Consider the following 20,147-nt stretch of genomic DNA (forward strand, 5'->3'; position numbering starts at 1 on the left):
TGTCGTGTGAGCCATCCCTCCACTGAGTCCTCTTTGGTACACTACCTCCCTCCGTCTTCTGTGCCCCGCAGGGTTACGTTGAACCTGGCAAGCAGCAAGTGCTGAAAGTCTATTACCTGCCAGGAGTGCCTGGAGTCTTCTGCAGGGCTTTCCAGATCCAAGTGGGTCACCTGGAGCCAGCAAAAATCTACCTGAAAGGAGAAGGGACCTTTCCCAGGATCCACTTGGACCTGCCCAGGAACATCAAAGGTGAGCACTGCCTGTCTGCTCGCCAGGAAGGTCACCTGGCTTTCCCCCATGCCATATGCCCATAGGGCAGCTCACGGGCACCTGTGCCAGGCATGGAGGTTTCAGGGCTGTCAGGCAAACTCAGCCCTCTGGTTGCTTCCTTGGTCTCTGGCAGACGAGCCCGTGTGGCTTTGCTGCAGGAACCATCCTGCACAGCTTGCCAGCGTATGGCAGAGGTCTGGGAAGATGAGGGCTGGGCAGAAAAGCACAGGGAAGCTGCAAGAGAGGCTGGCAGGGATTTTGACAGGGTTGGGTTTGCATCACGTTGTGGGGCTGAGATGCTCCTGTGTGGCGAGAAAGACGGCTGGGGGTGAGAAGCAGCAGGATCGCCTTTCCCTCCATTGCTGGAGCAGTTTGTGTCTGCGTGTTGAGGGAATGGGGTTTCCCGTCTTCCATGGGATTTGTGCTGCCCCACTGCTATTGGTGGTGTTCTGTGCTTTCAGGCAACGCCAAATATGAGAAGATCCTCCAAAAGGCCCAAGAAAAGCTGGACAAAGGCAGCCAGAGAGACGAGGCCATTGCTCTGGGGGAGGCTGTGGCAGCCGAGCCCCGCATGGACGACTTGGGCACCATGGTGAGTAGAGCTGCTGCCCTGTCCCACACGTGCCACCCTCCTGCGTGTCACTGGAGCCCCTGCACCCCACGGCCCTGTGCCCAGGGCTCTGCTGGCACTGGGTGCCTCCCTGCACAGCCCTGGCCACGGAGTGTGTCAGCTCAGTGTGCCCCATGGGCTGCCCACCTCTGGGAGTTGTCCCTCCTGGAGATGCGCCAGCTCCTGACTACCCCAGGGAGATGCTAAGGGCTGTGCTCAAGCAGTTGGGTTTATGGTGCTCTGAAGGACATTCAGGTCGGTGCTGGGGGTTTTGTTGCTCACCGGCCAAGCCCTGCCAGCTTTACAGAGTGTAAAGCAGCAGCCTGAATGCACCCTGAGGCTGTGCTGTGTTCTGGATCTCCGAGAGGCTCCAGCTCTCTCATGGTTCCCTTTCCAGGAGAGCTTTTGTCCAAGCTGCTTTGGCACTAACTGGGGGCAGGGACATACTTGGAGCTTTGGAAGGTTTCTGGCTTGTCTGTCCATGTGTCCAGATCAGCTTTGATAACTGGGCAGGTAGAGACACTGGAGTTCATTTCTTTGGAGCTATGATCCTGCCTGAGAGAGCAGGAAGTGTCCCAGACACTGAGCAGTGAGACAGAATGACTCCATCACCTCTCTCAACAAGAGCAGGGTGGGATCCTCCACCTGAGACAAGCTTGTGCCTTGGGAAGGACCTTTGCTAAGCAGCCCCTGTCTTTACTTTCCTCAGTGGGATGCTCAGCTGCAGATGCAGATGGAGGAGATGCTGATGGAGGAACATGCCGTGGCGCAGCAGAAAGCTCTCAGCTCCCGTCCCCCGGAGGACACTGCCTTTCACCAGCGTGTACATCGGAGGCTTCTCAAGTTAGTAGGGAGTCCTGTAGCCTGTGTGCAGGGGCCCCGAGGGTAACAGCCAGCAGTGCAGGCCTGCTCCTGAGAGCTCCTTGTGTCTCAGAGCTGGGAACAGCTGCGGACTTCAGAAGGGGCCTGATGCTGAGAGCTATGATGTGTTCCCTGTGGGCAGCTCGGTGTCCTCGCTTGCACAGTGCTCCCCTGAGCTCTGGAGGTGCTCCCCTCCCCACAGCTGCTGGGTTCTGTTCTCAGAGCTGAGGGGTGCAGACGAGCAAGCCCTTGCAGACAGCACAGGCACCAGCCCTGCTGACCAGCTCTGAAAGGGGCATCTCAAAGCTGGCGTCTTTGTGCCAAGAAACAGACCCCACTATGCAGGAAGAGCAGGGAATGGTCCAGATCCCTTATGCACTTTTCCAAGTGGGATTGCCTGCCAAAAGACCTCTGCAAGGAAATGCTATGACAAGGTCCTGAAGCAGTTTCAGGCTTGGGCTGGACACCAGCTTAGCAGTTTGATTGAGATCAGTGGAGATGCAGTGGACTTCTCCACAATGGCTTTTTGCAGCATAGGAACTGTGTCCAGTACCCACTTTAAAGTCACTCGAAGATCCCATTGGTGGCTGATAAATCCTAGGCCCTGCACTCCCCATGACTTAGCCAAGTGTTATTACTGGGTGCTCAGGCCTTGGGTTTCCTGGGCTTGGCTTGAGCTTTCAGAGCAGTGAATACAGAATTATCCACTCCATTTGCTTCTCCAGCCCACGCCATGCTGGGGTTTACAGAGTGTCCTTACTCCTCCTTTCAGAGCTGAGCTGCCCGAATACATCCTGGACCTTGGCTATGTTGTTCCCGGTGACATCCACACACACATGGTGAAGATCACCAACACCGGGCACTTCCCTGCATCTTTCCGTGTCGATGGATATGTCCTGTATAACACAGGTAACCCATGGTGGAGAGGCTTCACAGGGGCTTGAAGGAGCTACCTCTGACACATCAGCTGAAGCCATTGGTCACGGGGAGATTTGAGTACTTCCTTGGACAGCTTTTTCCTCCTTAGTACCCCTGTGCTGGGTGCCCTGTTCAAGAGCCTGACTTCTGGCGAGCAGTGCCCAGAGACCTGCTCTGCCTGTGGCTGCCCTAAAATCTGATAGCAGGGGCCAGAAGGGCTGATCACCTTGATCGCCTCTCAGCATCTTCTGCTCTTGGCTCCCGTGAGCATCATCCCAGTTTCTTTGTGCACTCTGAGGGTTTATGTTGCAAACAGATGGACTCTCTGTGGTTCAGAAGTGCTTTGTTTAGAGTTCATAGTGCCAGAGCACTTCTGCTCAGCCTTTATTGACCGGCCTGTGGGATCCTCTGCTCTATGGAAACAGGCTTCCCAAAGAGGCCTTGAGGTAAGGCTGCAGCTCCACCACATGGTGACTGCTGTCTCTGCGGGGTGGCCAGTCGTCTCTTCTAAGCCGCTGTCCAGGGAACACCCCAGCATTTGGTATCTTAGGTGGCAATTCTCCTTTGGAGAGGTCTATGCATCCTTCCCTGAGACGCCTGATGAAGGAATTGCTGGAGTTCCTCAAGCAATGTGATTTCTTTTTACTATGTAACCCCTGGATTCTGGATGTGAAAGTCCTTTTGCTTTGGGCAGTGCCAAAGGGAGAAGAGCAGCTTCTCTGGAGATGCAAAGGGGTCTTTCAGAGAGCTGCCAGCCAGGACACCCCTGTGGCCTTACCGTGCTTCTGAGCCATTTCCTGTTGCTTGCGTATCTCAGCTGCTTTATTTTGCTGTGTTCAGGCTTCAGCGTGTGCCTGGAGCGTGTGAAGCGCCTGCCCTCCTGTGAGAGCAAGACATTTGAAGTGTGCTTCGACCCACAAAGTGCCAACGTGCCCCTGGGAAAAGTGGATGTGCTCCTGCCCATCAAGGTACTCCAGCTTCTGGGGCAGGCAGCAGGTTGGGCACAGCAGCGAGTATCGGGTGGGCTCTCAACTGGATGCTCTGTCCTTCTGTAGGTCAGAGGAGGCCCCACATTCCAGGTCCGCCTCCGTGCCATGGTAGCTGAGCCGTCCCTCTGCGTGTCCAGGGACAGGCTGGAGTTCTCTGCTGTCCAGTGTGGGCAGTGCCAGGAAGAAACCATCCAGCTCCACAACACGTTCCAGGTCCCCTGTAAATGGTCCATCAGCATGACTGATCCTGTTGAGGAGGTAAAGCACAGACAACGTGTAACACACAACTTCTCAGTTGGGTTCTCTTTGCCTTTCGTGCCTTTTGTGCCCCTCTGGCTGCCTGAGCACTTGGGCTGCAGCTCGCTTGAGGAAGCTTTTGAGGGTACAGAGCAAGGCTGGTTCACCTGGGCCTGTTCACTAGCTGATGCTTCACTTCTCTGCCGTCTTCACCCATTCCTCCTTCTCTGAGGACACTGCCTCCCCATCTGCCTGCCCTGCCAGCATGTTTGCCCTCCAGTTCTAGGCAGTGGTGGCCACGTCTGGGTGGGATGAAGGTGCTCCCTGCACCATGCCAGCATCTCGGAGTGCTGCAGGAACCGAGGGTCTGTCCTCACAGACCAAGGAGACCTCACGCCACTGGTTTGTGTGCGCAGGTGGACAAACATCTGCCAGGGAGCGAGCACCAGAAGCTGCTGGAGGAGATGAAGTCTGTGCCCTGTGGCTTTGAGGTGCTGCCCTTGGCTGGAAGCCTCGCTCCAGGACAGCAGTGCCACGTCCAAGTCCGTTTTTCACCCACGGAAGAGGTGAGATTGGTGGGTGTCACGCCAGGAGGTCTGGCAGGGCAGTGTGGTAAGGGGAGGCCAGCCCAGGGAGCGGGGGATGAGCTCTGCCTCCACGTGGAGCTTCCTGCGCCTCAGTTTCCCCTGCACGTTCCCACGCAGTTCGGGGTCAGCTTAAATGATGGAGCATTCCCAAAGGCAGTTTGCATGTGGCCACCATGACTTGGAAACTGGTAGCGTGTGACAGGATGGACACAAGTGCTTCCACGCCTGGGGACAGTCCCAGGGATCTCAATTGCTCGTGGAGATTTCAACGTCTCGTGTCTGGCTTTGACCAGAGGCAAGCACTGAGCAGAGAAGATGATCCTTATTTGTGTCCAGTGAGAGCTCAGGTGCCTCTTGCACACAGCTGATGTTTGCCTGGTGCTGCAGTGCCAGGACTGTGTCTGAGGAAGCAGACCTTTCTCATGAGCGTTGCGCTCCCCCGTGCCCAGGTGAAAACCTCTGAGAGCCCATTTTAGATCCACCTGGGAGCCAACTGTCCAGTTATGCTCCAGAGAAGGACTCGCTGCAGTTCCTGAGAGCCATGCAGATGCTGTAGCCCCTGCTCTAAGTAAATACCTGTTTTGGGTTCAGCTTGGAGGTGCTGACAAGACCCCTGACCCTGGGCGATTGTTGACTTGGAGGTGCTGTCAGCTGGGGCTTCACAGAGGAGCTTTCTGTGCTGCTTCTTTGCAGAAGTGCTACCGGGGCGAGCTGCAGATCCAGATTTGCCAGAGCAGCCAACGCCTGCAGGTGCCGGTCTTGGGACGTGGTCTGGAGCCACGGCTGGAGTCCATCCCCGCAGAGCTGGAGCTGGGACCGCTGCTGCCCCAGAGCCATGGGGAAGAGGGGACAGTGGTGGTGAAGAAGCCCTGTGAGGTTTACTCAGTGCAGTTTGAGCAGCAGCACCTTGCTGAGGAGCAGGTGAGGGGGAAGGTCTGTGCACACTCTGTAGATTCCCAGCACTCCAGCATGGCCAGGCTTGTGCAGGGAGACGGGGGCAGTGCGCAGGGCAAATCCTGGTGGCCTTCCAGGGTTAGCCAGCTCTGCTGGCAGGCTGCAGAGGGACTTGGATAATCCCTGCCACTGGGGGGAAGGAATGTGGGAGGGGATGACTCGGCTGGGGAGCCTGCTCACATGGTGAAGGTCAAGAAACTCATCCTGCCTATGGTTTCTCTTCCCTCTGTGCACAGCCCCTACAGACACCGAAAAATGACAACAGCCCCAACAGCTTGTTGCTGCCTCCGTGTGCCCCGGGAGAAAAGCTGACTGATGAGGCCCAAGGAAGGGGCATAAAAATGAAGGTGAGATGAAATCTAAAGGCTAAAACTCCAGGTGGTAACCAGCAGGGTTTTCTCATTTCCTCGTCTCTTCCCCAGCCTCCCATGGTTTGGGTTTCTGCCACGAGAGTGGCAGAAAGCCTTTTCTCCTTCTTTCCTTTGGCTTGATATCAATCCCTACCGCCTCAGGTTGACGTTGTGGATCCACCAGGAAAGGTGGTGAAGCTGGGAAACGTCTGCATTGGACAGACGGTGAAGAAGATGGTCACCGTAGCCAACAAGAGTGCAGCCCCTCTCACCTTTAAGCTGAGGGTCACGTCCACCGTGCCAGAGTTGCAGGAAGCTGGGGTAAGGCCCGTTCCTTCTCTGCAGAGCACTTTGGTGTGCCTGCAGGGAGCACTGAGCTGCTGTGGGTGGGAGCTAGTAGGTAATGACTCAGGTGTGGGCTGCCCTGGCTGCCTGTGCCTGCCCTGTCCTCCCTGCTGGCACTGCTCTGGCAGCAGATGCCTGCAGTGCGAATGCTTCAGCTGAGCTGGGTGCCAGGACTCCCCGAGAGCCAGAAGTGAGAAGGCAGCACAATTCCTCTAGCCTGTTTTAGACACATCCATCAGGATGCAGCCATGTGTTTTAGATCTGGAAAGGTGAGGGAGGTGAATCTTGAAAGAGGGAGAGTTGCAGCTCTGTTGGAACGTATGTGAAAGCTTTAGAAGACAGAGTTGATCTCGCCGTGACCAGGTGGACACATGGTAGAAAACACCTTTGGTATTCCCTAGGAATGCCTAGGAGGGAATGAGTGGGACTGGGGCAGTGCTGGTGGGGACAGAAGAGGAATTGGAAGCCTCTTCCCTGAGTGTGGTGAGGGAGGCTCCACAGCTCGCTTGCCAGATGAAATAGTCTCCACTCGTTTCTTCGGGTAGGTTCTGTGCTTGAAGCCCAGCAAGGATCTAAAGCTGAAGGGCAGAGGAGACACCTGCAAAGTGGAGGTGACCTTCTCCCCGAAGCGCCGCATGCAGCCGTTCAGCGGGGAAGTGCTGCTGGAGTGCCGCGGGCTGGTGCGCTCCCTCTGTGTGGTGCGGGGCTCCTGCCAGGGCAGCCTCGTGAGCCTGGACCAGGACCAGCTCAGCTTTGGAGCCGTGGTGCAGCAGAGCTACACGTGCCGGCGCGTCGTCATGCGGAACGCGGGCGACACGAGAGTCAGGTAAAGCAGTAGGTCCTGCCCAGCCTGAAGCCTTATTGCCAGGTGGCTCAGCGTCAGGCCTGAGATGTGGTGGGAAAGCCCACAAGAGACTTGGAGCCTCACACTGAGGCTTACACTGCCTTCACAGCTCCCCGTGGCTAATCCTTCTTTCCTGTCCTTGTGCTTTCCTCGGCAAGGTTTATGTGGGACGTGGAGAGCTTCAAGCCAGACTTTTCCATCAGCCCCACAAAGGGTTACATCAGCCCAGGGATGGATGTCCCCTTGGTTGTGACCTTCCGCCCCTCGAAGCTGAGCCAGGCTGTCCAGTACAAGGGGCTGCGGTGCTTCATCCAGGGCAGTGAGGTGCTGCAGCTTACACTGGCAGGATCCTGCGTGGAGGCCCCTGGCCCCAAAGAGGTAATGCAGCAGGGACAGGATGGGCCCCTGGACCCCAGCATCTGCACCACATCTCTCCCAGGGCAGGAACTGAAGGACACTTGTGAGCACAGACTCGCTGGTGCTGGGGTATCCCAGAGAGAAACTGCTGGGCAGGATTGCCAGAATTCCTGAGCCCTGTCATTGCCTTTCTCCCCTGTTCAAGGTGCTGCTCCTCCAGTGAGCAGCTCAGCTGTCCTGGCTCTGCACTGCAGCACCCATGCCATGTATCCCAGCACTGCACCTGCAGCCACACTTCTCCCCCCTGCTGGGACAGGGGAGGGCATTCAGCAGTAGGAAGGGGCAAGGCATCTGCATCCAGTCCCTGGGATGGGGCAGCCTGGGAGCTGTTGGCTCTTGCTCCCAAAGAGAGCGTGGAGCTCCTCTTCCTCCTGCCCACGAAGGAAGGGGCTGTGTGGCTGCAGATCTTGTCCTTGCACAGGAGTTTCCTTTCAGGACTCCCCGTTTCACCCAGCGTGTGAAAGGCTTGTTCTGCTCCCTTCTTCAAGAGCAACCAGCTTGATTTACTCCAAAAGCTATGGCCAAAGCGTAATTTTTGCATGTGACAAGGAAAAGCTGCTCCCTGTGCTCCAGGTCCTGGTGCAGAGCCAGCGTGAGAAGAGTGGGAAGGGTTGTGGGTACGACCCAGCAGCCTCTGTGCTCCTCTGTTACAGACGCTGACTTTCAGCTGCAATGTGCGTGAGAGGCAGAGCCAGACCATCCTCCTGTCCAACCCGAGCAGCGAGGCCTGGACCCTGCAGCCCATCATTGAGGGGAAATGCTGGAAAGGGCCTGAATTTATCCATCTGGAGGCCAGGCAAAAAGAAAAGGTCTACCAGGTCACCTACAGACCCCTAACCATGAGCTCTGAGAACAAGAAGCACCAGGTACGTGAGCTGTGCCAGCGTGTGCTGACCCTCGTGGCATGACCCTTGTAGCTCACCCTGCTTTGGGCAGGAGGTTGGCCGAGATGACCTTCAGAGGTCCTGTCCAAGCTGAAGGTGTCCTGTGCCCTCTGTTGGAAGCTGGGTTTTGTGGTGGCTGGGGGCCAGGCAAAGGCAAAGGGCAGATGGGAACTCGGGCCTGACACCAAACGTGTTGGAGCAGCTGACCTAAAGAGCCAGGCTTTCTGAAGGCCAAGAAATGAAGTTTGTTCTGCGCAGCTCCTGGTGGCTGCTTGTGGCAGCCCAGGGGGCTCAGAGACCCCCACGCTCAGCGCACGGCTGCACAGGCTCGCCGAGCCCTGGGCACAACCACTTGTGCCTGTCCTCCTGCAGCTTGCAGGGAGCAAGAAGGGCAAAGCTGCCCTGCAGTTTCTCAGTGCCCTCCTGGCCGTGAACAGGCAAGTGGGAAACGAGAGAGATCTCTTGACAGTCATGCAGGAGCTGTGGGAGGAGCCCTTCCTGCAGGTCTCAGGCTGGGCACATGGGGGTGACTGGCCCCTCTGCAATGTTTTCTGTGCCACAAGCTCATAAATCCAAGGGGTCAGTTCAGAAGGGCTCTGGGGTGCTGGAGCTGCCGGGTCCTTGTCCCGCTCCAGCTGACCTTACAGTAGGCCAGAAATGAGGTCAGAGATTTCTGGTCTCCATCTCCAGGGTGCTCAGCAGATCTGTGCCCTTAGGGTTGCACGTGCTCAGCATGTCTTTAACGTAGAGCCTGCGTGAGGAGTCTTGCAGCTTTCAGCTGCTGTGGAGGCAGAGGAGATGGCAGAGGCAGGTGTCTGGGATCCACTGGTGGGCCCCTGTTGTGCCAGCTTAGAGGCTGCTGTCTGGGCAGTGCTGTTGGGGCTAAGGCCAGCAGGACTGAGGCAATGGAGCTCATCAGGGACGGGCACGCCCTGCCCAGGGCTGTCCCTGCATGAGCACAGGCTGGCAGGGACATGCCCAGGTGAGTGTGGCCAGTAAGGGAGTGTTGGGATGTCCAGAGCAGCTCTGCCGCAGGGCCCGTGTCTCCTTGCTTTGCCCAGAGATGCTGCCTCTGTGTCCTGTAGCTGTGCCATGTCCTGTGGGCCATGCACCCACTCACAACCAGCTCTGAGCAGGTGCGATGCTGGTGCCTCCTCCTGCACGGGACAGGGCTGCAGGCAGAGCTCTGCCAGCTGGGCGTGCTGGAAGTTGCTGCAGTGAGAGCCTGAGGCATGGGGCTGGCCAGGGGTGCTCCAGAGCCGACTTGTCCTATTCGTTGTCTGTAGGGCTCCATCTTCTTCCCCCTGCCGGACGGGACAGGCTTACGCTACCACCTGGAAGGAACTGCTGAAGCCCCGAGGTGTTCAGGGGCCATTTCCCGGCAGGTTCCATGCAGGAAGTGCCACACGGAGCTCATCCCTGTGTCCAACTGGCTGCACAGACCACAGAGGTGAGTCCAGCCCAGGAAGTCTGGAAGTGCCTGGAAGCTCCTTCCCTGAAAGCTTGTCCCTCTCCTTGGCCGTGTCTGGCCATACCCACGTTCTGCCTGTGCAGAGGCACCCTGGAGGGCTTTCCTCCAAGGGGGATGAGAGCTGGTGCCCTGTGCCTGAGGCACTGAGGGTGAGAGGGGCTGTATTGTACCCCCACACAATGGGTATCCTATGGGAGTCCTTCGTGTTGACCTTCACTGTGTCCTTCTCACCCACAGGTTCCTGGTGGTTATTGACATGCTCAAACCAGAGAACCTGGAAAGCAGTTCTGTGCTGCAGGGGTGTTCCTACATGGACGTGCCAAGCTCTGCGAAGAAGGACTACCAGCTCACCTTCCTCTCCTGCAAAGAAGGAGTCTTCAGGGCAAAGGTAAGTGAGGACACTGGTCTGCAGGGCCCTTCAAGGAGCTGTTGGCTCACCGAGAAGCTACATGCCTCTTCATACCTCCACGTGCACAGGTCCTATGAAATACCGCACGTGCTTTCTGTGGTCTTGTGCTCTTCCTCGGTGGGTGCTCACAGCCATTCCTGGAAGCAGGGCGCTGATCTCAGTGGGCTCTTTTGGGTCTGTTTTCATGTGTGGAATGAGCAGCCCTTCCCTTTCTGTCTGATTTAGGTGACCTTCCTCAATGAGACAACCGGAGAGTACTTGTTCCACATGGTGACTTTCAAGGTGGTGGCTTCAGGACCCATGGGCACTGTTCAAATGAGCACCGCTGTTCGGCAGAGAGTGTCCTCCAGCGTCAAGGTGGACAACCCTCTGCCTGTCCCGGTGACGTTTGACATCAACTGCAAAGTGCCCGACGTCAGCGTTCCCCAGCACTTTACTGTCCCTGCACAGTCAAAGGTAGGGGCAAAGCTCCTCCGGCTCCCTCTGCTCTCCCTGCTCCTGGCTGCAGGGGATGCTCTTGAAGGGTGATGCCTGAAAGGAGCCATGTGGGGCTTCCTTCCGTGGTGGCAGCTCCCTGCCGATGATCTAGAGAGGGAGCAGTGTGTGAGAATATCCCCAGTGGGCATCGTCCTGCGCTGGTGGAGCCTGCCCTGCTGCCCCCTGGAACACGCTGCAAGTGGGCCTCACGTGGCAGGTCCTTGTGCCACGTGCCCCTCATTTAGTGTGGTGCTTCCAGCTGTGAGTGGCTGCAGGACAAGCCTCAGCCCATGGCCAGGTTGTCTGCAGCCTGGATTGACAGGAAGTGGTGTGTGCCCTGGGGGATCACAGGGGCTTTTTATGGGTGGGAAGCTTCTGGCATCGTGCTGGAGGGCTGTGAGCTGTTGGGATCTGTCCCTAAGTGAACCGTCCCCCAGAAGGAGCAAGGCTGTGCCCGAGAGAGGGGAGTCAGAGGGGGGAAAGCAGCCCAGCCTTCCGGCACTGCCTGAGCACAGCAGGGACCAGCTGCCCCTTGTCAGGCACACGTGTTCCCTGCCTCTGCCTGACAAAGTGGCTTTTTCCTTCCTTCCTCCCAGGCAGATCTTGTCTTGGAGTATCAGCCCCTGCAAATGGGTGAGAGCAGCGGGCAGCTGGTGCTCCAGAGCAGCGACTTGGGCTCTCTGTTTTACACCCTGCAGCTGAAAGCCACCTGGAGCAGGCCAGAGAAGCCCGTGTATTTCCGCACCAGGCTGGGCTCCCGTCAGACCATCACCACCAAAATACGGCATTTTGCCCAGCAGAAGACCGAGTACCTCGTACAGGTGAGCGCGGCTGCCGGGGCTCTGGCTGGGAGGCAGCTCCTCTGGCCAGCACCAGCCCTCTCCACCAAGGGCTCCAAGTGCCTCTGGCTTGGCGTGGCAGAGCCAGGGTGGCCATGTGAGCCCAGGGGTCTTCCCACTGGTGTGGGCTTGTCACCAGCTGCACTGTCCTCCCTTGCGGGCCCGTGCCTGCTGCCCTGGTTGGAGCTGCTTCTACAGGCACCACGGTGCCTGGGCTTGCTTCCCCCTTGCAGCCCAGGTCTGGCAGTCGGGCGTCTTGGGGCTTGGGTGCAGGGTTGTCCCTGCTGGGCACGTTTGCACAGTTCTCGTGCCCATTCCCCGCAGGCACTCACCAGGAGTGTGGTGTGGGTGGGCCAGGCCAGGGCCAGGGGACCATCGTGTTCTTCCCGAGGTGCTGGCTCTGCTGTTGTGACCCACCCCCCATGGTCTCTTGTCTCCCCTGCACAGACCGACTGTGCCGACTTCCAGACGGCAAAATCCATCAGTGCGGCACCCGCCAGTGCTGGGGGCTCGGACCTGAGCGTGGAAGTGACCTTTGAGCCCTGCCACCTGGGCGAAGCCAAGGCCACGCTGCAGCTCAGCTCTGCATTGGGTGGGCAGTACTGCATCCCACTCATGGGCCTTGCGCTGCCCCCTGAAGCCCAGGGCCCCTTCCTCATCCCAGCCGGCGGCACCACCTCCATCTCCTTCAGGAACGTCTTCCGGAAGGCCACGGCGTTCCAATACGCAGTGAAGCACCCGGGCTTCACCGTCAGGGCCCCCGAGGTGCTGCGCGCCAAGAGCAGCACCACCATCACCGTCTCCTTCGCGGGCGGCCCGGCTCCTGTCACCAGCAGGCTGGTGGTCTCCTGCCCTGGGGGCTCCTGGATCTACCACCTCCGGGGCCTGCCCTCCCCCCGCAAGTGAGCAGCTGCCCCCAGCCCTTCCTGCCACGTTCGTGCTCTCTGGAGCAAATAAATGTCATTTAACATCCTCCCACACGACGTCCTTGTCTCTGAATGGGAGAGACGTGAATTTGCTGGATGGACACCCGGTGGACAAGGAATTGGCTGGATGACTGCACGCAGAGAGCTGCGGTCAGTGGCTCTATGTCCAACTGGAGACCAGTGAGGAATGGTGTCTCTCAGGGGTCGGTGTTGGGGCAGACCCTGTTCAACGTCTTTGTTGGTGACACAGACAGTGGGATCGAGCACCCTCAGCAAGTTTGCTGACGACACCGAGCTGTGTGGTGCAGTCAGCGTGCTGGAGGGAAGGGATGGCATCCAGAGGTACCTGGACATGCTGGAGAGGTGACCAACCTCCTGAAGTTCATCAAAGCCGAGTGCAGCTCCTGCCCCTGGGTCAGGGCAATCCCAAGCACAGCTACAGGCTGCAGGGAGAAGTGATTCAGAGCAGCCCGAGGAGAAGGGCCTGGGGGTCGGAACATGAGCTGGCTTCAGCATGGGCTTGAGCCCAGAAACCCCCTGTGTCCTGCGCTGTATCACCACCAGTATGACCAGGAGGTCAAGGTAGGTGATCCTGCTCCTCCACTCTGCTCTCATGAGACCCACACTTGGAGCACTGGGTAGAGTTCTGGTGTCCTCACCAGAAGGACGTAGAGCTGTTGGAGCAAATCCAGAGGAGGGTCACGAGGATGCTAAGGGGGATGGAGCAGCTGCTGTACAAAGACAGGCTGAGAAAGTTGGGGCTGTTCAGCCTGGAGAAGGGAAGGCTGCGTGGAGACCTCATAGCAGCCTTCCAACATCTGAAGGGGCCTACAAGGATGCTGGGGAGGGACTCTTGATCAGGGCCGGTAGCAATAGGACAAGGGGTGATGGGCTTAAAGTGAAACAGAGGAAGTTCAGGTTAGCTAGAAGGAAGAAATTGTTCCCTGTGTGGGTGGTGAGGCACTGGCACAGGTTGCCCAAAGCAGTGGTGAATGCTCCATCCCTGGCAGTGTTCAAGGCCAGAATGGATGAAGCCTTGGAAGATATGGTTTAGTGTGAGATGTCCCTGCCCATGGCAGGGGGGTTAGAACTGGATGATCTTAAGCTCCTTTCCAACCCTAACTATTCTATGATTCTATGAAAGAGCTACATGGGAAAATAAATCTGATAGAGAAACTGGTCAAATAGGCAGTCCATTTTGAAAGCTGCAGATCTCAATGTGTATTTTGTAATACCTGCTACTCCACTGATGAGCTGACTCTTACCGTGGTGGAAGTGATTTTGGAATGATAATGGAATGTCCTGAAAGCGTCAGCTCAATGCTTCAAGAGCAGCTGAAGCAAATGAGGTGCTGGCAATCTTCAAAGCAGGAATTCAAGATAAAACAGAAGGCACTGGTATGCCACCAAACCAATAGTGTGCTCTCAGCTGGAGTGCAGCATGTCACTTGACTCCCTCATCTCGTTTAAAGGAAAATGGAAATGCAGTACAACTGGAAGAAGTCTGGAAAAGAGTGGCAGGGATTATTTTAGCCATGGAATAACTTCAGTAGGAGGAACCAACTTGTTTTCTTCATCCTGGATCTTTGCCCCATTTGGCCTTGAGGGAGAAGGAGGAATGAAAAAGTCTGTTCCTCTTTCTCTGTAGTTTTAAAGCAATAAGCAGCATACAAAAGTTAACAGCAACTATTATTCACTGGCCCTCCCAGTAAGGAAACAAAGGAGTGTGGGATGCAGGTAATAAGTGGTGGGTGCAAAACAAACCCAAAGAACTGGTTCTGGACAGAGTATGTCATTGACATTGTTGCCACAGGGTGTTTCTGTAGGTTCAGAAAATATCAGGATGAACTGATAGAATAACAATATGTTGGGTGTATGAAATAGAGAAACCTTTGTGTTAGGCTGTTCTGCAAGTGCATGGAGGCAAAGAAGACATTCAGGGAGCTGTGCTACATACTGCCTTTGCTTTTTAAACTCCTTTTTCCCAAGAATTTTATTTCTTTGACTGATGTGGAGGTGAACGTTTGGTCTGAGCTAGTATCCCATTTTATAGGAGGAGCTAGAAAAGTGCACGTGAAGAGATGTCATAGGTTGTGACAATAAAGGGCCTTGAGCAGCAGGAATCCTAATTCAAAAGCACACAAAAGCTCTGAAAAATAAGAGAAAGTGGAGATTGAGGTTGTTCTTAATTATCCTTTAGTGTGTCCCGATAGACTAAATGGCATTTGTTTGTATTCTTAAAGACACAGCTCTTGCATCTAGTGCTTTCAAACACTGTAGCCGCTAACTGATGGCTTCCTTGTATGTGAGGTTGTACCTTTTGAAAGCTAAAACAGAACATATTTTATTAAAATCAAAACCTGTAAGTAACAGAAGGTAAAGGTGTCTTTAGTATTTAGTTGTTTATCTTCCTGGTTTACAGCTTTAGTTTACTGTTAACTGCTTTATGGGTAATCCTTGTCCCTGGCATTTGTGGAAAGAGATGGAGCTAACAGCTGTCACGTTTCCATTAGATAAGAACTGAAAGATCTGGAACAGAGGCAAAGAAAAATCTTCTGCACTTATGGAAATAACACTTGTAGACATCATTTGTGATGTCTTGTTTCTTGCACTTGCAAAATGTTGTGTGGCTAGAAATGCCTCCTGTCAGTCATCAGTATATAAGTTTGTAATAGTTTTGATAGCAGATTGTATTTACATGACGTGTTGCTTCTTCCCAGATTCTGCAGCAGGTGGTGCATGGGTGCAGTGAGAGCATGCTAGGGACAATGGCACTGACAGCTTCCATGCGAAGCCAGGCGTGCGCTGAACAGGCGCAGCACCAGTGCCCCCTCCTGGCCCTCCGGCCCCGGGCGACTCAAATCGCTAGTGCGCATGCGGGAGCCTAAATTGCTACTGCGCATGCGCGGGCCAACATTGCTACTGCGCATGCGCCGGCCAAAATTGCTACTGCGCATGCGCGATACAAAATTGCTACTGCGCATGCGCGAATCAAAATTGCTACTGCGCATGCGGGGTCAAAATGAGGGTACGGCGTTTACGTACGGCGGCTCTGTACGGCGTTTGCGTACCGCAGCTCCGTACGGCGTTTGCGTACGGCGGCTCCGTACTGCCTACTGCGGGTGCGTAATGGCGGCTCCGTACGGCAGCTCAGTACGGCGCCTGCGTACGCCGGCTGCGTACCGCGGCTCCGTACGGTGTTTGCGTACAGCGGCTCCGTACGGCGTTTGCGTACGGCGGCTCCGTACGGCAGCTCCGTACGGCGTTTGCGTACGGCGGCTCCGTACTGCCTACTACGCGTGCGTAATGGCGGCTCCGTACGGCGGCTCAGTACGGTGCCTGCGTACGGCGGCTGCGTACCGCGGCTCCGTACGGCGTTTGCGTACAGCGGCTACATACGGCGTTTGCTTACGGCGGCTCCGTACGGCGTTTGCGTACGGCGGCTCCGTAGTGCCTACTGCGCGTGCGTAATGGCGGCTCCGTACGGCGGCTCAGTACGGCGCCTGCGTACGCCGGCTGCGTACCGTGGCTCCGTACGGCGTTTGCGTACCGCGGCTCCGTACGGCATTTGCGTACGGCGGCTCCGTACTGCCTACTGCGCGTGCGTAATGGCGGCTCCGTACGGCGGCTCAGTACGGCGCCTGCGTACGCCGGCTGCGTACCGTGGCTCCGTACGGCGGCTCAGTACGGCGTTTGCGTACGGCGGCTCTGTACTGCCTACTGCGCGTGCGTAATGGCGGCTCCGTACGGCGGCTCAGTACGGCGCCTGCGTACGGCGGCTGCGTACCGCGGCTCCGTACAGCGGCTCCGTACGGCGTTTGCGTACGGCGGCTCCATACTGCCTACTGCGCGTGCGTAATGGTGGCTCCGTACGGCGGCTCAGTACGGCGCCTGCGTACAGCCTACTGCGTGTGCGGCTCCGTACGGCGGTTGCGTACGGCGGCTCCGTACGGTGGCTGCGTAATGCCTACTGCGCGTGCGTAGTGCACGTGCGCTGAGGCGGTGTGGTTGAGCGGCGCATGCGCAGGTATCCCATCCGAGCTGAAGCGGTCGGTATGGCTGCCAGCGCCAAATCGTTCCTGTCCGATGCAGGCTATGGGGAGCAGGAGCTGGACGCGAATTCTGCTCTCATGGAAGTCGACAAAGGTGAGGCCGAGCGGCCATGGCAGTGCCTGCCTTGTAATGTTGCTGTTATGGTCCTCGGCTTCCACCGCCTGAGGGGCGGTGTTGTCTCGGCCCGCGGTCCTCGGCTGACGGGAGCTCGCTTTTGTACCGCCAGCGGGGGGTTGATAGGGCATGGCAGGGAAGCAGTGTCGGTGTCTGCAGTGGTTGTTGGTGTCTCGTTTAGGTCTCAGGTATGGGAAGCTCGGAGAGCAGTGCGAAGCCGTCGTTCGTTTTCCCAGGCTCTTCAAGAAATACCCTTTCCCTAATCCTAACCCTCTTCTGCGTCGGGCAGAAGAGGGGGCACGAGAAAGGCACCCTGGGCAAAGGGAAACCCTGTGGGCACAGGGCGAGGTCTCATAAGAGCATGATGGCACCTCTGGGGGGCCCTGAGGAACGTTGTGTGCTGGGCGACCTCCCTGTAAGCAGGGCTCAGGTCTTTGCTACTCTTGGTTTTGGCCTTTGGCCGTCTTGCTCCTTTGGCTGCCCGGAGAGCGTGGCAACCCTGTAAGGAGGGTGAGAGCCAGCGTCTCCGCACCCGAGGGGGAAATAGAGCTCTCTTGGACCCCCAGGCCACCCTGTAAGCAGGGGAGGGCCATTTCCCTGTCCCTCTCCTCTGCCCCAGCAGCTCTCTGCCTGCTGGTGGCCTACCCAGCCTGACCCCCTGTTGTCAGGGCGTGTCACAGCATCTGGCCCTTGGCCTGTTGAAGCTCTCCGGCTTCCATGCATCCCTGGGCATGGTCTGAGGCTCTCCTCTCTTGCTTGGTGAGTAGGGTGACTCCCCGGACAGTGGCTGCACAGAGACCGTCTCCCTTTTTGGGACGTTTTGTTTTGTGTTTGTCTTGTCCTTGTCTATCAATGTGGGGGAGTGAGTGAGCTTGTCCTTTAGGCCCCTGTTAAAATTGCTGCAGCTTAGCTTAAGCCTCCCTGGAGGGAGAGCAGGTCGCTGTGCAGTAACAGGGGTGTCTTCCCTAAGTCCACGAGCAGAGGGATGGTCTGGACTCGCCCCTTCTTTCCAAAGACGGCGCCAAGCCACTTAGTCGTGGTGCAGGCAATGCGATCTGCCTGTAGTCAGGATCTGGGTCTCTGCCTGCATGGCTGCCTGTGCTGCTGGTGGCCTGGCAGCGTGACCCCCTGTTGTCAGGGCGTGTCACAGTATTTTCCCCTTTGTGCCTGGAAGCCGGAGAGCTTCAATACGCCGTCACCATAATGAGAACAAACCAGACCTTGTCAAGCCCCAGTCCCTTCCCTCTGTACCACTGACCGGGAGCTAGTGAGAATGCATGTACAGTTTAGAGTGAGCTACTGCGTGGGGCTGCAGAGTGGTAATGGAAGGGCTAAAGGCATGAAGCAGATTTGGGATTGGAGCACTGTGTTTCCAGCTTTGACATCAGTTTTCTGTTTTACTTCAGTGCAACTATTTTAGTAATTATTTTTTTTCTTATTAGTTCCTGTCCTTCACCTCTTGGGGAGTTTACTTACTGGATGCACTTCCTGGCCTTGTGTTTGACGCAGCAAAAGAAGATGTGGCACTGCGGACGAGCATACCGAGGAAGCTGCTTCTGGTAAGTAGGTGGAAGTAGAGAGAATAACAGTGCATTCAGCTGGAACTTCAGCACTGAGGCAAGCATGTATCTTGCTGATCTGCTTTGAAAGCTCAGGGCAAAGGCACTACCTTGTCCAGCAGCATAATCACTTCTTTTGAAGTCATTGACTCTTCAGAGGTTTGCTCCATCTGAAGCATTGTCTGCTTTTTTGCACTGCCTTTCTTTGGTATCACAGTGTCCTTGGATAGGTTGCTTCCTTATAAATGTAATGGTGTTTGCTTTGGAACAGTCAGACAAGCTTAGCTCCTGTTGGGCCAAGCTCTTGAATCTTTAAAAGTCAGCTAAGCTGTAAATTGTTCTGCGATTTCCTTGCGATAGTCTGGTTGTGCTGCCGGTCAGCACACAGAAAGAACAGGTCCCTTTTTCAGCTACACTAGCAAGTCTTTTAGCACAGCAGGGAGCTGTGGAGCAGGAGAAAATGAACGTCGGGTTTGGTGTGTGAATAGCTCTTGGGGAATGGGTAGAAGAAAGGGTTGTGTTGGGAGTAAATGTTAGGCTCTGCAAAGCTGAGGAATGTCCAGGTTTTTGCTGCGATACTGAACCTCTTTCTCTTTAGGCTAATCTATTTAGCTTGAATTCATGTGGGTAACTCTGTGCATGTTTAGCAGGTGGATGTAGCTGACTCAAGGAGAAAGCTGAGCAACCTTGGATGCTGAGCTCTAATTGGTGAGTCTAGAGGTTACTACTCTTTACAAAGCTAATGTTTATAACTTGTTTGTTCTTGTATTTGTAAAACTGCATTTGTGTATTTTGTAATACTGTATTTGTAAAAACACAGTGGGAAACTATAGCCTTGGCAGAGATCATTCTCTGCACAAAAACATGGGAAATTACAGAAGCATAACAAGACAATTGACCTTGCTTATGCCTGCCGAGAATCTTCTTATTGTCCAGTAACAAGGCTCAGGGTATTGGGATCGCTCACTGCGTGGCCTTGGCTCTGCAAGAATTGCACGAGTGCGGACTTGTAGAAATGCTTTTTGTTGTGTTAATAAAAAAATTGAGAGGGTGAGGGTGGATGGGAGGGACTATTGATTTTGTACTTGTATGGGTTGTTTCTGTACCCCTATGATGTTTTCCTCCCTGACTGTAACTTGTTAGAATAGTTGCCTTAACTGAAAAAGGAGAGGGTGAGGCTGGATGGGAGGGACTATTGATCTTGTATGGTGCCGCGGCCAGGTGGAGGGGAGAAAACACCGATACGATGTAGGTTCACAAAATGCTCCGTTTATTGATTACAAAGCTGCTCTTAATATACTGTCTTACACGTGATCACGCATTACTTGATTGGCTGCTTCACTTTGCCCACGAGGGATACACGCTCCCCTTTACCTCTCCTGATTGGTTTCACGCCTTCGCTTCAGCTTAGCGTTACATCATGCTTCTGCAATTACTGGCATCCTGTTATTGCATTCCTGTTTTGCTGATCTTGACACTTCTTCTTCTTTTAACCTGGGGTCATAAGTTCACTTTCTCACAGCTTGCTGTAGGCCTCTTCAAGCGCCCATGCTCGACCACCAACATCTCCCCCTCTTTTTTCAGATAAGGTGTTCGTCATCCGCTGCATGCGTTGCATAATACATTGTAACAGACAAGGTCCAAAAAACAAAATTAACAACATAATCATTATTGGTCCGCTAAACATCATGATTAAACTCCTTAACCAACTACTTATTCCTAACGATTTTAACCAAGAGTCTATAGGATTTGTTTCTACAGTAAGTTCTTTCATATTTTCTTTAAGTTCAAACAAATTCTTGTGAATAGATTCAGAATGATCAGAAAGATTCATACAACACATGCCCAGAAGCATTCTAATGCAAAGGGGATGTGAAGCAGCTGCAGAAGTAAACTGTACAGTGTTAACAGTCAAGGAGTTACACTCCCCCCCCTTTTTTTTTTTTTTTGATCAGACAAAAAGCCATTTATTGCAAAGCTTTAACTCCTTATATACTATTGCTTACACACACCTACAGCAATTTGGCATATCAT

The 20,147-nt window shown here is 55.2% G+C and overlaps 3 protein-coding genes across 5 annotated transcripts; all 3 read left to right on the forward strand.

Moving 5' to 3' along the window:
• The first annotated feature begins 5,746 nt into the window (after nucleotides 1–5,746).
• LOC117438864 (hydrocephalus-inducing protein homolog) lies at nucleotides 5,747–7,416 on the forward strand. Its single transcript, XM_034074252.1, has 5 exons — nucleotides 5,747–5,773; nucleotides 5,939–6,097; nucleotides 6,667–6,947; nucleotides 7,124–7,343; nucleotides 7,405–7,416. The coding sequence occupies exons 1-5, from the start codon at nucleotides 5,768–5,770 to the stop codon at nucleotides 7,414–7,416; spliced, it is 678 nt and encodes a 225-aa protein (XP_033930143.1). The 5' UTR covers nucleotides 5,747–5,767.
• Nucleotides 7,417–11,252: 3,836 nt separating this feature from the next.
• LOC117438865 (hydrocephalus-inducing protein-like) lies at nucleotides 11,253–12,368 on the forward strand. Its single transcript, XM_034074253.1, has 2 exons — nucleotides 11,253–11,444; nucleotides 11,910–12,368. Exons 1-2 carry the CDS (start codon nucleotides 11,253–11,255, stop codon nucleotides 12,366–12,368), a joined length of 651 nt encoding a protein of 216 aa, XP_033930144.1.
• Nucleotides 12,369–16,150: 3,782 nt separating this feature from the next.
• LOC117438868 (integrator complex subunit 7-like) lies at nucleotides 16,151–19,156 on the forward strand. 3 transcript variants are annotated; one of them, XR_004551054.1, is made up of 4 exons: nucleotides 16,207–16,533; nucleotides 17,997–18,113; nucleotides 18,764–18,821; nucleotides 18,934–19,156. XR_004551054.1 is itself a non-coding variant. In XM_034074256.1 (2 exons), the coding sequence occupies exons 1-2, from the start codon at nucleotides 16,407–16,409 to the stop codon at nucleotides 16,909–16,911; spliced, it is 303 nt and encodes a 100-aa protein (XP_033930147.1). In that variant the 5' UTR covers nucleotides 16,151–16,406; the 3' UTR covers nucleotides 16,912–17,061. The 3 variants fall into 3 exon arrangements, 1 of the variants encoding a protein (XP_033930147.1); XR_004551053.1 differs by having other exon boundaries at nucleotides 16,226–16,533; nucleotides 18,761–18,821; XM_034074256.1 differs by lacking the exons at nucleotides 17,997–18,113; nucleotides 18,764–18,821; nucleotides 18,934–19,156 and adding an exon at nucleotides 16,736–17,061 and having other exon boundaries at nucleotides 16,151–16,533.
• Nucleotides 19,157–20,147: the final 991 nt, after the last annotated feature.

The sequence above is a fragment of the Melopsittacus undulatus genome, unplaced genomic scaffold (assembly GCF_012275295.1).
Source record: "Melopsittacus undulatus isolate bMelUnd1 unplaced genomic scaffold, bMelUnd1.mat.Z mat_scaffold_74_arrow_ctg1, whole genome shotgun sequence".
NCBI classification, from domain to species: domain Eukaryota; kingdom Metazoa; phylum Chordata; class Aves; order Psittaciformes; family Psittaculidae; genus Melopsittacus; species Melopsittacus undulatus.